At 36.0% G+C, this 16,116-nt stretch overlaps 1 protein-coding gene across 2 annotated transcripts in view; it reads left to right on the top strand.

Moving 5' to 3' along the window:
• Positions 1-16,116, top strand: part of MAN1A1 (mannosidase alpha class 1A member 1) — a 136,422-nt gene that overhangs the window by 55,451 nt on the left and 64,855 nt on the right. For both annotated transcript variants that reach the window (XM_052680413.1, XM_052680500.1), the window contains exon 4: positions 80-160. In XM_052680413.1, the coding sequence (XP_052536373.1) occupies positions 80-160 (81 nt within the window). The remainder of the gene's footprint in view (positions 1-79; positions 161-16,116) is intronic.

Genomic DNA, 16,116 nt, shown 5'->3' with positions numbered 1-16,116 from the left:
GAACTTGTAATTGCAGTACAGAGAATCTTTCATACCAAAAAGTATCAAGGAATAATTCTATGTCTGTTTATTTTACCAGAATGCAGAAATTTCAGTATTCGAAGTGAACATCCGTTTTGTTGGTGGACTACTTTCAGCTTATTACCTTTCAGGAGAAGAGGTAAGATATTTTCACGTGGTTTATTTCAAATGTCATCATCTTGATAGATAGCTAACTTTCAGGTTAGCAACCTGTTTTATTTATCAGAATTAAATTTATTTAAACCTTTGAAAATATGACTTATATGGTAAAGGCCTGGCCAGTGGCTCTTACTGCTTCTATCACTGTTAATTTGTATTAAAGTTTTTAAGCTCTTACTCTGTGTGTTTATGTTTTTCCTCAGTTGAAACCATCCTACGTCCCTTTGAGTTGAAGGGACCAGGAGTTGAATAGGACCTTCTATGTCCTATTCGAGTTGAAGCCCAGTGTTGAAGGGTGTAATTATGGATTGCCACTCTATGCCACTATGCTGTGGAAGTGGTAGATTTGGCACGTTGTGTATCTGTTTCAGAAATCATTTAGGAGCATGTTCTTTAGCTCATATCAACTACACCTCTGACAAAGCTACTGGCTTTTCTGAAGCTGGAAGCATTGACTCTCAAGGAAAAGACATGTTAAGAAAGAGAAGATAACTCTATGCTTATGTATACTTACATGTGAAAGTCTTTAAAGCATTAATATCCCATTAATTTCTATTGTATTCTTATAAATAGTTTTATAGGTCTTGTGACAACACTTACATGGTTTCTAGAGAAGATTAAGAAGCACTTTTTTACAGTTATTTCTGTAACATATTTAGTGAAGGTTATACTAAGTGACAGGAATTGTAATATTTAAAAATTTTAGTTTGGCATTTAAACAAGTCTTTAATCTTACTAGCATAGCTTCTTGTTCCTTGTCTGTGGATTATACTAATGTTTTACTGCAGGATTATCATGAGTTAAAACTCTTTATCTGTAAGTTGAATTTATCTTGGGATTTCATTAAATCCAAATCACAGAATCAGAGAGTTGCAGGAGTTGGAAGGAGTCTTGAGAGATCACTGAGTCCGACACCCCTGCTGAAGTGGGCTCCCTACAAAGAATCAATTATTGGCAACAAGAGCCTAAAGATGTAGAATTTTCGGTCATCTGCAAAATTCTCACATATTAGGCAAATATGTATTTTGAGCTCATTACATTAAATAATATTAAATTAAATAAGAAAAAAAGAAAACAACAATCTATACACCATAAAGTTTAAAATAATGATAAAAGTTATCTTAGCAGGTACTGTTGGGTTTGTAATTAAGACAAAGTAGTTATGAGGAGACAATTTTTTTGCTGACAATATTGCCTAAAAAAGCTTACTATTTGTTTCTCATGATCCTATTCTGGATTTAGATGATACTGAAAACACACTGATATTTTAAAATATGCAATTGTTTATATGTTAGCTTTTAAAATTTGCTGAGAAAAAAGTGCACTTAGACTCATTTCAAATTCACTCTTAATGGAAAAAGAAAAAAAAGAACAGTGAGAGGTAGTTAGTAGCTGACTTCTTTGCCTTTACTAAACATTGTTTTACTTAATGTTACTTCTCTGGCTTTTGAGGGAAATCATTTGTTCTTGTACAATAACTTGGCAACCAGAAATAAGCATACCTAAGGGTGTTTGCAGAATTGAAAGTTCTTCCAGCTCAAAAGATTCTATGATTCTGTGAAGGAAGCTTTTTCTAAAGACACACTGATTAAAAAAGAAAAAACCTAGAAAAAAAACACATTTACTTAGATTAGTCAAAGCAAGGAAGAATAAAGGAAAGATGATGAAGTATTTCCAGCTCTACTGAGAGAATTTCATAAAGTGAACTCTGCAGCTGCTAAGGAGTAACCAAAAACTTACCAGAACATTATAATCAGCCCCCTTCCTGGAGAGCTCTAACCACAGTCTCTTTATTGTGAGGTATCTGTGATGAGATATTCTTCTCTCTCTCACTATGAGAAGCCCCTTGTATGAGCAGAAGTTCAAGGATGATGTCTGACTCATGTAGACAGCAGAGGAAAGAGCTTGAGCAGCGCAGTGTAAGAAAGACGTAAAAATATTAGCATGCAAAGAAGGGCAGCAAAGATGGTGAAGGGTCTGGGGGCCAAGACCTATAGCTGAGGTCCCCTGATTTGTTCCCCCAGAGAAGAGGAGGCTGACGGGAGGCCTGATGGCAAGCTCCAGCTTCCTCACGATGGGAGCCTTTCCACTGTGTTTTAATTAACTGGTTGTGACAGAAACAGAGCATTTTTCTTGGCAGACAAGAGTTGGTGGAGGACTGCGTGTGAACCTTTAAATAAAATGTCAACTGTCTGCCAAGAAATGCCTGAGCCATTTGTCATCAGTGCTATTGATTTCATTTGTGTGTTGATGGTTTATATCTTGTGTCTGTTAATGTGCAATCTCATTTTCAATAAGTGCATATTGTTTCTCCTAAGTAACTCCTAATAGTCATTTCTTCTCAACTATTCTTTCACTTTTACAAGGTAGTTTTACTATCATCTCTGGGTCTGGATTTATAGCAGCAGTGAAATTCAAATAAAAGTACTTAACAATTGAAATGAGGAAGCATTTAGAACAAAAGAAGTTATTTCACATAATGCATTATTAAGTGGAACATTTTGCAATGGAATGTAAGGGATGATAATGCCTATTATAATAATGATTCCAGTAATTAACAAAAGCAAAACACAAAGATGATAGCTATGATTAGGGAGAGTCCTGAGCCCTTGCAGTCTGGGAAAGACACTGTCCAAGCCAGTAAGTGTTTTTCTTTACTCTGATAGAAATCTCCTATCTCAGGCAAAATGATGCTCCTAAATAATACTTGTCATAGTGACTTAGAGTAACTCAGTGTGCTTCTTCACGTATCTCTTAAAAATCCTGTCTTTATCAGATGTGGAGAGACTTCTCAATTTGACTCTGAAGTCTAAGATACTGAGACTGCATGTGGGAAGCACTGGGTGCAGCTACTCTGATGGCAGACAAACCATCCAACAGTGTGTAGTTTCCCATGTTGTTGGGTCAGTCCTCCACTGGTGCTGCTGACAGGCACAGCAGGGACTGATGTTGCCAGAGTCTGGTTGCTCCCATATCATTCTTTAATCTATTATGTCAGTGGGCATTCATAAGGGAATGGAAGCACTTGCGTATAGGTTATTCAGTGAATTAAACTTTCTCAGTTAAAAGCTCATTTAACTACTTAAAACTCACTTATGAATATCTTAATTAAAGAAGTCTATGTTTCATTAGAAGAAGTGACAGAAATAATTATTGTTTGTACTTCTAAATTACATTCCCATGGGTAATGATCCAAAGCTGCAACATATTGTATGTTTCGTAACAGTCTGTAAATCCTAACTACTTAAGTAAATCCACCGTGCTCTAAAATGAATAAGGAACATAGGAGTTTTAGATCCAGCTGGTAAATTCCCAGATTCCTTTGAAGATTTTTTGTTTTCTGAATGGGATGACTAATTGTTTGGAACGTTTTTTAAAAAAAAATAAAATAAAATATTTTGGATTCAGCAGCTGTTCTTCCTGCATAATATATCCTCTTTTCTGGGAGTAAAGACAGTTGTCTTCACTGGAGGAAGATAAAATAAAGTTGATATTGATGAACTTGATGTTTATATTGCCATTTCTCTCCGTGACATGAAGTAGAAATGTGACAGATTTTTAACTACTCTGGCAGGATAGGATATAGATTCTTTTGATTCAGAGCTGCTTTTGTCAGGCTGGCCACAAAAGTTGCTGACTTAATATAATGTTTAGACACTCTACACCATTTAATTGTAACTGTTTTTATCTGGGTCTCCTTCATTTATAGATGGATCACTTCATGGAGAATATTTAAATTCCTTTAAAAACAAAAACAGAAAACAAAAAACAAAACAAAAAAACCCACCACCAACAACATATAATTCATGATTTACCAGTCTTAGTAGCAGGAGGATTAAGTTTTTCACCTGTACAAAGGTATCTGTTTCTTCCAATCAGATAATGTAAGTTCTAGTATAGATCCCTTGAGGATCTTATGTCACCAGTATGAGAATTTACCATGTTTTATGTTCTGATTCCTTTCACTTGACACTAATTAACAAGAGGACTTTTCCTCTTATGTTGTGGAAACTCAATTTCTGATGCCATTCAAACCACCAGGCATAGTGTGTTTCAGTTTGATCACTTCATTGTGAATGCCACTGTTCTTGCTCTTCACAGACTGACAGTATAACTCCCTGTTTAGTAGAAAGTAAAAGACTTCTATTGCATGTAGTTTTCTTCAGTGTTGTTTTAAGATTTGGTTATATTTGCTACTTCCCATCCATCTGCTACTACTATAAGTGATGCATCAGTATGAATTTCAATATTTCAGTGGTGTCACATTTTTAGTACTCTGAAATGATCTTGGTGATTTGTTTTCACTATAATTTTCTTTTAAATTTCCATATATTATAGAATCCTGGAGTCATTCAGCTCGAAAGGGACCACAGGATGTCATCTAGTTCAATCCCAATGTTGGAATGGTGCATTAGGGTTACTTTTTTAAGAATATCTTCAAGAACGATTCCTAGTGCAAACAGATTTTTCTCTTGCAAAACTTGAGCAGTACAAAAGTAAACCTTTTGTTTATAACAGGTTGGTGAATTGTTTTTGTGTGAAGCACCAGTTAGCAGAATGTCAAACTAAGTCAAAAGCTTCTCTTTGTTTTATAGCCTCTGAGTTTCTGCAATAAGTCATCATTACATTGCATAGAAATGTGGTTTATATCTGCTCTGATGAAGTACTTAACGGTCTGCTTGTGGACAAAGGAGGATTTAAAGTGACCGTTAGCTGTCTACACTCTCTTACTGTCTATAATCTCCATTAGTATTTCAGTCCCTTCATCACCTTTAATAATAATAGTCCTAATACTGATCTCTTTCTTTGCTTGCTACATCAGAATGCCTATGGGCTTGTATTTTGCAGATGATCTCCTAAGACTTTGTCCTCTTAGACTACTCTTCTGTTGTTCCAAGCTGACTGCTCCTCAATCTTCCATTTCTGTCTCAAGTTCCTGCTATTAATAACCATGACTATTGATTATAAACCCATCTCAATTTAATAGGTTCCCTAGACTCTGAAAGCTTCCTCATTCCTGATATTCTCTCCCCTTTTTCCCAATGCTACTTGCTTAGCTGCTCTATGCAACCCTACCTCTCTAGATAGCTGCAGACAAAATGCTGAGGACGTTTCAAAGAACTGTAACAGAGATGCTCCTTTTCACTTTCATACTTATGTTCCTTCTCTCCCTGCATATGCATACTTTGACGGGGAAAGCCTATCCAAATGAAGCCTTGTGGAAGCTCTGCAATCTATTCATCTGGCGAGCAATCTACTATCATCAACAACAATTTTTGTGCATTATAATAAACACTTTCACATACTGTACTGATGTAAAGTGAAAACAGTGGCAACTCACATCAATTCAGTAAATTGTTAACTGCTGAATTTCAACATAAATACATTTTTCTTTGAGCTGTTATAGCAATGATATCCAGGGCAGGAAGGGCAACGCAGCTGTGTTGAAAAACCTGTTTCAGCTGCCATTTGTAAACCTCTACCAGGAAGAGAAAGAAACCATGGGGCCCTGATTCGGGTCTGAAAAACATGAGTTTAGAACTGACCTGTATATTTATTCTTTATTACATTTAATGAATTTTCTTTTGCACAACCAAAAAAGTATGTTGTGTGCCTGGAGAGTTCTTTTGGAAAAAAGAAAACAACTTGGTTTGCCTAATGACAGACTTATTTGAAAAGTCTTTGCGTTCATTTAATGTCTTCAGAAATAAGTAAACAAACACTTTATTGCTCATTTCACTGATTTAAACAAAAATTCCTGCTTACTTCCAGACTTACCATAGCTGGATGCCAAAGGTAGTAAACTGTTAAACGGGAGGATGGATGATAATGAGAGCTAAATAATATCTGATAGTAACAGCTGTTGTGGTTGACATGAACACCTGAGCTATGCTATTAAATAGAAGTGACAGTGAGCTGGTTTGTTTGTTCTGAGGTCTTGGCACTCAACCAATTCCTGCAGTTTCACTTGTTTGCAGTTCTGCAGAACAGTTGGGAGAGGGGCACGTCTGGGGGTAGTAATAGCATGGATGCTTTCCTTTTGAGTAGCAGTTTTAGATAGATCCAGAGGAGGAATTGCTTGTGTGATATGCTATTAACAGTCTGTCCACAGACCATGTATCTGCAAAGAAATTCGCAGATATTTGTCTTTCACTTATCTCAGTATTCGGTTCTGTCATTTTGCAACACCAAATGCAATTTTAATAATAAAGCTAAGTAAAAGAAGAATAAAATCATATTGTCTGAAGAGTTAGTAGGATTGTCCTGCTCTGAAAACTTAAGAAACTAAAAAAAAAAAACAAAAACCTTAAGAAAAATTAAGAAAACTTACAACATATGGTTAAATACAATACTGACTCCGTGGAGCTAGTTGCAAGCAGTTTTAGCACTGTTGCAAATATACTATCTTTATTTAAAGAATCATGACTGTACATAAGCTTACAACCAAAAATCTGTCTTATTTCTGCAAATGAAAGCAACATTGAAGTATCTCAGCTGATGCTGACAGGGGCAATAGAGGCCCTCTTTTAATCTAGGCTATGTCAGAAATATGGAAAATTTCATTCTCCCTCTGAATGTATTATAAAAGTTCAGTTAGATGGCTCAAAAGTAATGAATAAGAAATTGTACTGAATCATTTAACTGATTCCACCCCTCCCTCCACCCCCCCAAAAAAAAGTACTGTGCATCTTCGTTTTCTTCTGGACATGCATTAACTCTTCAATTCTTCATCTCTGTATTTCAGAAAGTGTAGCTATTATTATTATATATTTTTCTTATTATTAATAATAACATGAGTATCTAAGATCACATTTTGTGTTCTACCTCCACTGACTGACTGATCTGGAGGCTACTTTTCTTTAACTTTGGAGTTAAGTAGGGATCCTCTCCTTATTAGCTCAGTGAAGATATAAGTATAAGTAGCAGATGTTTCTAGGAAATATTAAGTGTCCCATCAGATTTCCAAATTTGACTTTCTCAATTAATCCTTTTACTTTTGTATCTTTTTGTTGAAAAGTTAAATTACTTATATTAAAGAAATTGAAGCGTATTGTATAATTGGGAAATGTTCCTCCAAAAAAAGAGAAAAAAAAAAGAGAGTGAGAGAAATGAGTGAAATGGATCAGTATTAATTACAGCTTTAGTCTTTTTACATGAGATCATGGGATTTGGACCAAAGAATACAGTTATACATTGGAGAGGTCTTCTGAGAAAAGATGCTTTTTCCTTTGGTCTGACAATATTGCACGTGAAGAGTACTTCTGAAAACTGCAACTATCCTGGGGAGAAACTATTGTCGTACTTCCTATTCTTGCTGAACTTTAAGAAAAGAAACAGTTCTTTGCAGTAGAAGACTTACATTTACCTTAGGATGTCATGGCATTTGTTGAGAGATTCTGGGAAGATGTTCTAGTATGCACCACACTCCAGGAAGAGAGAGAAGAAATCAAATTCCTATTTGACCATCCAGTCTAAATCTACCCTCTTCCAGTTTAAAACCATTTCCCCTTGTCCCGTCTCTAATGCCCTTCTAAAAAGTCCCTCCTTAGCTTTCCTGTAGGCCCCCTTCAGGTACTAGAAGTACCATTCAGGTCCATCCTTCTCTCCAAATTGGAAAGATATGGATATGATGGGATGACTATTCAATGGTTGAAATAGTAATGCATGATCTAGCTGTGTGTATCCCTGTTCATTGCAGAGGAGTTAGACTAGATGGCCTTTAAAGATCCCTTCCAACTCTAAGGATTCTACCATTCTATGAAATTGGCTATTTGAATAATCAGATTAGAGATTCATTACAAAACACCACATTCTCTGGCACATGGAAGTCTTTCAAGTTAACTGAAGATCATTGAGAAAATTGAATGCCTCACATCAAAGTAGATGTTATTGTTATTTTTGCATGTTCTTTTTGCCTCCAACAATAGGTACAAATAATGGCATATTTGCTACAGAAGACAGATATACTTTTAGCCTCCTTTGGATTTAGCAATACATCTTGCCCAGTGATCTGAAATAGGTATAAGCAAGGCTTGTTGGCTTTATGCTTGTTGGCGTAAACTTGGGATCAATTTATGGGAAGTGCTAATTGGTCTGGCTTTGGGCTGTTTGTTTGTTTTTGTCAAGATCATGCTTTTCAAACAGAAATCTGAAACATTTGTATGGAAAACTAAGGAGGGGTTTTTACTTTTAGAAAATCCACATGCAGGAATCCTCTGCTATTTGTGTGCCACGTGTTTGTGAAAAATGCAACCATTTAGTAACATTGATAAATTCTGTGGTTGAAAAATGAACCTAGTTCCTGTCTCTTCTGTGCCAAAAGCTTTTCTCTGCCATACACAGACTGTATTTGCGCCCTAGGTGCAAATGACTGAGTAGTAACTTGGAAAAGATGTTCATATGAAAAATCCTGAGCCATTCCAGTGCAATTGATGCCAGAAGGGAATTTTGGTATTTGGCAGGTGATCACCCCTGAAAGGAGCTATCATGATTCCTCAAATTAATAAATATAATATATAAAATACGCAGAAATGGGCAATTTGCAAACCTTTCTCAAGCCAAAAACTGAGAAGAGGATGAACAAAATCGCTTCAGTGAAGACGTGAAGAATTAAAGAGAGGAACAATATTAGTGCCAGTGTTGCTTTCCTCGATGAAAAATGCTGTAGAATATACTTAAACGGCAGATTTAAGTTCCTTAGCTCACTACTTACATTAGAAGTAAATAAGTAAATAAATAAATATTTTAGTTTTGTATTTCCATAGGTGTTATCTGGTTAGTCTTCATAGAATCATAAAATGGCTTGGATTGGAAGGGACCCCAAGAATCATCAAGTTTCAATCCTCCTGCACAGGCAGGGCCACCAACCTCCAGATCTGGTACTAGATCAGGTTGCCCTATCCAACCTGGTCTTGAACATTTCCAGGGGCAGAGCATCCACAACCTCTCTGACAGTCTGTTCTACTCTCTCTGTGAAGAACTTCTCCCTGACATCCAATCTAAACCTTCCCTCCTCAAGCTTAAAACCATTCCCCCTTGTTTTATTAGTGTCTTGCTATCATTTTACTAATCAATTTTCTATTAATACACAAGATGTAAGAGGTCAAGAGGTAGTGAAGATATTCTGAAGAACTTGGTTTTTATGTTTATGTTTATACATCTGTGATGTTCTCCACTCAAACATTGGTTGCTTGTTCAGCCACCTGACTTTGATAATCTCTTCAACTAGTAATTGCTTAGGTGGTACAAAGCAGGGATTCTCATAATTCAGCTTACTGCAATAAAAAAACCAAAAACAACCACATGTAAACTGGCGAAACTTTGAAGTAAACCCGGAAGACCATTTCAGCAGCAGTGTGACTGAAGCAGAGTCAATCTTCAGTTAACAAAAAACAAACTTCCTTCTGGCATCATGGGCCAATTCTGTTGCATTTCAAGAATCAGATACATTGAACTACCAAATGACTCTGTAACCATTAATCTGAAGAACTGAATGTGTCTGGTTTGTTTTCTTCAGCCCTCAGGCTGTCATCTACTTTTATAGGCTAAATAAGATAACGACATTAGTTGTTTTTGGAAGCTGGTTCAGTTCTGCTTGTGGTTTAAAGTTGTGATTTTTTCCTTGGGGGGCATGTTGTCCTTAATTTTTGCAAGCATGGCTAGATAATTTTATAGTCCAGTGGATCCTCAGGATCCTTGTGTGATAAGAAAATGCTGTGAAATTCATTCTCTTCCATTTTTCTTTAAAAATCTTTTTTTGTTTTCTTCAAACCAACAGCTGCAAAACGAAGTCAGCAGCTCACAATGACATTTCTTAAAAGATGCTGTTTTCCCAACTTGTTCTTAAAAACACAATTCATAATGTACAGAGAATTCCAATCTTTTTCCTTTTATTATGCAAAAGTTGTGAATAACTCAGGCCTTCTCATCAGCATTTGCAGCTTGTAGGGTATCTCTTGCAAACATCAGTCAGATTGTGCTCAGTCTTTTCTCTCCATAGTTGCTTTTATTTCCATTTATATTCAAGAGGGATCAACAAATAATCTTACTGATTCTAGACGAGATCAATAACTCCTGAGATGCTACAGGCAAACATTGCCAGACTGCTACAGAAGACCAGGGAACAGCTGGGCAGACGTAGTCTAATATTAAATGCCATCAGACATTCTGATTTGCTCAAAGATTGTTTCCTAATATGATTATTAAATGGCCCAATGATGGCAGAACTTATTGAGATAGTGAGAATTCCTTGCTCAACCAGTTCTTTTTCAGTGGTCTATGACAGTTGGTGATTGAAGAAATGAATGTACATCATTCTAAGTCATGCTTATAAGACTTTTTTTTCATAATCAATTCCAACTTGAAAGGCAGACACATTACTGCTATGTTTTAATTTACATGCTACAAACTAGAAAAATAATCAAGTGAAACCTGCTTGGTATTCTTTCTAGGATTGGCCATGAGAAGTCTTCAGTCAAACAATAAAATGAAGCAGTAGAACTATGTCATGATTTTGGGTTAAAACAAAAAGAGCTTATAGGACTGTCAAGCTTTTTTTGTTTCCCTCTCCTTGCATCAAGTGGGGAGGGGGAAAGAAATATAATAATTCCTGTTAATGATAATATGTGTACTACCTCAAAACTTTATGATTACTTCTAACCATCATTTTCTCCAAGTATACATTGCATGTGTACATATGTTCAAAAATAATGTAATGGTCATCTTTGGAAAGACCATCTCATGGCTATTTAGTTATAGGAATGAATTCAAAGTTTAACTGTTGGGGGAAGAGGGAGTGGGGAAGGGGGGAAACCCAAACAATTCTGTAGGAAATTCAGCGAAACTAATTGATTTGTTCATAAATTTATTACTTACTGGCAGCACTGCTCTTCAATCAGAGTAGTTGTTTAAAATGTTTAAGAATTAGAAATGTCTGCCTTCTTATATTTTAGCCACTTAGTTTTATAGCTTGTCCAGTAAGAGAAATAGTCTTAGAGTAAACAGTGAGTAATTGAATTAGTCTGCCTGATGATTTAACTTACAACATAAAAGCAGCTTCTTGAATTATGGTTTTCCACTCTTGAAGACTTCTCTTTGGCTTACATTAAAAGAACTGCAAGAGAGTTCTCGGTTTTTATATTTAATTTTAGGAAAGTACAAAAGCACTTTCTTTAGGCTTGTTTTGGATGCACACATTATTCATCAGACAGTCCAGTGACTACTGTTTGTCAGAGAAATCTCAACGGTAATAACACACTGAGCTAGGAAAGCATCATTATCCTTTTCTACTATAAAAGAGAGTTTTTTCTAGTTGTATTACTTGTGTAAAAAAATCAGGAAGATTGTGTGTGGTCTTGTGGAGAAAGGAACAAAGAAGGATGTTAAATTTTAATGTTCCTCTCCCCTGAAAAATAGCATCTCAGAAATGCATAATCAATGCAACTGCTAGTGCTACAGAGCTCGCCTGTCACAGAATAAAGTAAAACTGTTTGAACAGAGCTTCAAATCCAGCCTGAGTTTACTCAAATTACACATTCTCAATCCCATTGCATTTAATGAATTTTGCCAAAATAAATGGAAAATATGTTCTCTGGTTTTAGTTATTGTGACTGAGAGACTACTGAAAATTTAAAGCTGGAGCAAACATACTTCTTGTTCCTTTTCCATACATCTAAAAGTGAGATGGAAACAGTTTGTAGCTGCTTGTGGCATAGGAAAGTCGTTTTATGTCTGATGACATGTTCCTAAGTGATCCGTGCTGTAAATCTATCGGACTAACAGTGGGCATTGTCTTTGTACTTGCAATCATTTTACTTTTTGAAATATTTATGATGTTTCCAGTATCTGAGGTCACAAAATTTGGAAATCCCTGTATCAGCTTTAGTATAAGAATTAAAAGAATTCTTTTATTGTTTAAACACTGAATAGCTTTAATATACAATGTTAATTTTGAATACTCATTAAATCTGATATATGTTTAAACAATGGAAGAAACACTCTAAAATATTAGTTTAATTTAATCTTGTATCCATGAGCACATCCAATTAATGGTCAGTGGAATTTCCAAAGCATGAGCAGAAGCAGAAGATCTCTTTAAAAGACATTAGATAAACTTTAATGCAAATGAAAGTACTTAGGCTTTTTGTGTTTAATGAAGTCAAATCCTCTAATTCTATGCCCAACATCATTACTTGTTCTTAAACAAAAGTATGTAGACATGTCTGTTTGGGTTCTCATCCTTTGTTCCTGGGCCCTAATCTGCATCATTGCAAGTGAATTAGTTTACTGCTTGCTTCTTTCTGGAGCAAGTCACCATTGCCCTATAAAAGAGGTAGGAGGCTCTGGAAATCGCTGATTTGTTCCAGAGTCCACTGAAACTGTGCTTTGAACAAAAGTGCACTTAAGACTGTCCTGTGGCACTGCCCTGCATATGCCCCCGTGCTATGCTTCAGGCTACGTATAACTTTCACCTGTAGCCTCCAGTAAATGCTACCCTTTTGCCATCTGGAGTACTTCGAGTCATGGGGAAAAAAAGGAAAAAAAGTTTTATATCTTGGGGCACCAGCACTACCACTGGAGAAACAGAACAATTGCTCTGCAACAACTGGCACAGCCCTCTTCAGAGGGAACAACCCCTGAGGTAGGTGTAGAAGAGCTAGTCTGTGCTACTTGGTCTGTGTGCCAAGACAATACAGACACTGTCAGAAGTTTTAACCATTTGAGGGATGGCTTTTGAGTGATACCTGTTCTTGATTTACTTAAAATACTTGTGATGCTGTCAGATTGAGATGCCAGACTGTGGGTTGATTCAGTGAGATTCCCTTTTGATAGGGGCTAGAGTAAAGAGGCAGGGTAGTTTGTTTTCTTTTTCCATAGGTTCATCAAGCTGGCAAAATATTCTCTGCAGCTACCTGTTTGCTATAATCCAACTCAAAGAAGCTGTTAGAATATGGGAGACCTTGGGCTTTGGAAGGTAACCCCCCCCCCCCCCCCCCCATCAATGAATCATGGAGGGCAATTGCATTTTTGCTGCTTTCTCCCTGCTCTGGTCTGCTATTTGAGAAAACCTTCATTAAGCTATTGTTCTAATTCTGACGTAATTCTTAGGAAAAAAATGAGTTGAAGAACAAAAAAAGTAGGAATACACAGTATCCTTTACAAGCTGTTGTATTTATATAGTTAAGAAGCATCATTTAGAATTCCATTAGCAAGTGGAACAATCTTACAAGTATCATGGAACAGTGGCTGAAACAAACAGCTCTCATTTGCTGTTAAGTATGTTAGGTAACACTGAAAAGCAAACAGAACTTCCTTTACTTATAGAGTGATTTTTTTTTTTTTTTTACAGTGTCATTTACATGTGGTCTATGATCATAGTTTATAGTATTTCTCTGAATCACTTAATGGTGTTGGAATTAAAAGATAAAGTCAAAAGCTAGGAATGAATCTTCAGTTAGCACTTTATGCTACATTAAGAATGTAATTATTGATTCACCATGTAATAATGTTTATTAGACTTCTCCACCCATCCCTCCCTTTCACACAAATGGTGTTGCAAATCACCTCTCAGTGGTCACCTGCTTGAAAGGAGAGTTTCATATGCAATGTGTTGTTCTTTGTTTAGATATGATAGTTTGCAAGATGTAAAATGAGGCAGCTATTTAAATTTGTTGTTCCAGCACTTGGTCTGGATATACAAGATTAAATAAAAAGAAAATTAGGAAGCAGATGCTTGTGGTTTAACAGATGAACTGTGCTAAAAGATATTCCTCATTACTGGTGGATATGAGTAATTTTACTAAGGCAGCTGTTTCCTTAATCATGAAAAACACAAATCTCTTAAGATGGCATCCAGATGTTTTCTGTATTGCTTCACAATATAATGAGTTTCCATTGTATATGCAGTATTTCTAATTCTATTAATATTTACTTATGTCCAATATATTTTAAAATACAGGTATCATCTAACTTAATTATAGAAGACCTGAGCACTAGACATATGATATATGTTGTTCTCTCAGCCTAGTCCAGTGGTTGCTCCTGGAGATGATGGTTTTTGTGTCTCTAACCAGCATCCAAGCATTTGAATACCAGATTTCTGTAGGTTGCTGGAAGTTTTGTTTCGTGGGGGTGAAAGAGGAGATATGGGTCAGTAACATGAACCCTGTCCAAGTTATCTGAATAACAAACAGGTAAAAACAGATTTAAAACTTAGACTGGCTCTTAGGTTTAGGCTTAGTTTTCTGTTTTCACTGAGGCTGATGACAATTTTGATTCCTGCTAGCTTGCCATCTGCCCTTGGCAGAAACATCATTTGACGGGAGGTCTGGGATTTCAGCCTCTTCAGTGATTCATTTCTATTTCTGACAAGACATAAGAACGGCATCCCAAGTCTTTGACAGAGATTTACTTACCCTGAGCTATGTTATAATTCATTTATTTGGGGTTGTGTGGGATTTCAGAAACTTAAAATTTGAGCATGGCATTTTTAGGCATGAGTCCTGCTACTTGTGGTTTGGACCTCTGGAGTCAGCTGCCATAGCATGGTGATCTGCACATATGTAGGAAATTCAGGTCATTAATCACCTTGCAAACTACACTGTTTGAAAGTTAAGACCACCCTGACTTTAGGGTGAGGAGTTCTTAAAGTCTTTTATACCTAAATCATTGCTTCTATTACAGGCAATCGTTAAAGTTTAATTTATTTATCTCCACCTTTTCTTAAATTATCACAACAAAGGTAATAGTAAGTGACCAGCTCTTGGGCTTTCTGGGTGCTAATGTGTTGTAGCTTAACTTTCAATTGGGAGTATGCATAAGGTTTAAAACAGTTAATGGTTTCTTGACACTGGTAGATAAATTAGCAGTTACTCTAACATAAAGTTCTTTGTAGCTGAGTAAGCAATCTTAAATACATATAAGTATCAAAAAAGGAAATAACCAAATATAAGTAGACCAAAGTCTTCCTTTATGATTTTTTAATTCTACTCCTATGTAGCAATTCATTCTCACTTTCAAGTACGCTTCAAGCATCTGTATTACTGTACATTAATATTTACTTGTTTTATACCTTGCTTACTTTCTGCCAGTTTGTGTATTTACTAGTGACTTTCCTTGAAGTAAACTTTTTGATCAGAAAGAATTTAGATTTTTTTTTTTTTAAGTTAAAAAAAATTCTGAAGTAATTATGTGTGTTAGCTACTGCTGATAACTTGAGGGGTTTTGTGTTCTGCTTTGTTGCTATGTACATTTGGATTAAATCAGGAAATCTCTCACTAATCCAGTTACTTCCATTTGATTAATTTCTCCATAGTCTTTTCTACCGGGGAGGAACTCTTCATGGTGCTGTGTGATTTCTTTGGTACAGTAATCAGCTAGAAAAGAAAATTAATTTTCTTGTCATCAGTAAAGCCATAACAACAACAGCAAAAATTGAATACAGGTTTTTTTCAGAGTTGTAATCAAATTTTTGTAATAAGCATCTTTGCATAGATTTGCTTCTGAAGAAGATATTAGCTTGATGTATGTTTTAGCTCTCTTAATAGGATAACAGATATTTTTCGTGCTCTTCATTGTGGAATAATATCCATGGATATTATAGCATACTGCTTATTATGTGGTATGGTCCCTACAAGCTAGAAACCAGCAGGTTCTGGAGTATCCTATACAAATCTAAACTTCTCTGTTATTTCCACACATTTTGAAGATGATGTTCTGCTCTAATGTTTTACAAGTGAGATGAAGTTGTGGCTCACAGAAACCACAGGCTATCTGAATCTCCCTTAACTGCAGGGTCCAGGGAGGTTCTTTGCATACCTGCAGATCAACATTTTTGAAAGCTGGAAGTTGCTGTTCCCCTTTCTGAGCTGACGCCTTAGGTGCCAAGAGCTCTCAAAAGCTCTAATGAGTGCTCTAATGCCTGTTGCTGTCATGAAT

The sequence above is a fragment of the Tympanuchus pallidicinctus genome, unplaced genomic scaffold, assembly GCF_026119805.1.
Source record: "Tympanuchus pallidicinctus isolate F22 unplaced genomic scaffold, pur_lepc_1.0 scaffold1, whole genome shotgun sequence".
NCBI classification, from domain to species: Eukaryota; Metazoa; Chordata; class Aves; order Galliformes; family Phasianidae; genus Tympanuchus; species Tympanuchus pallidicinctus.
Note: the sequence above shows the minus strand (reverse complement) of the source record. Positions and strands in the feature narration are given on the sequence as shown.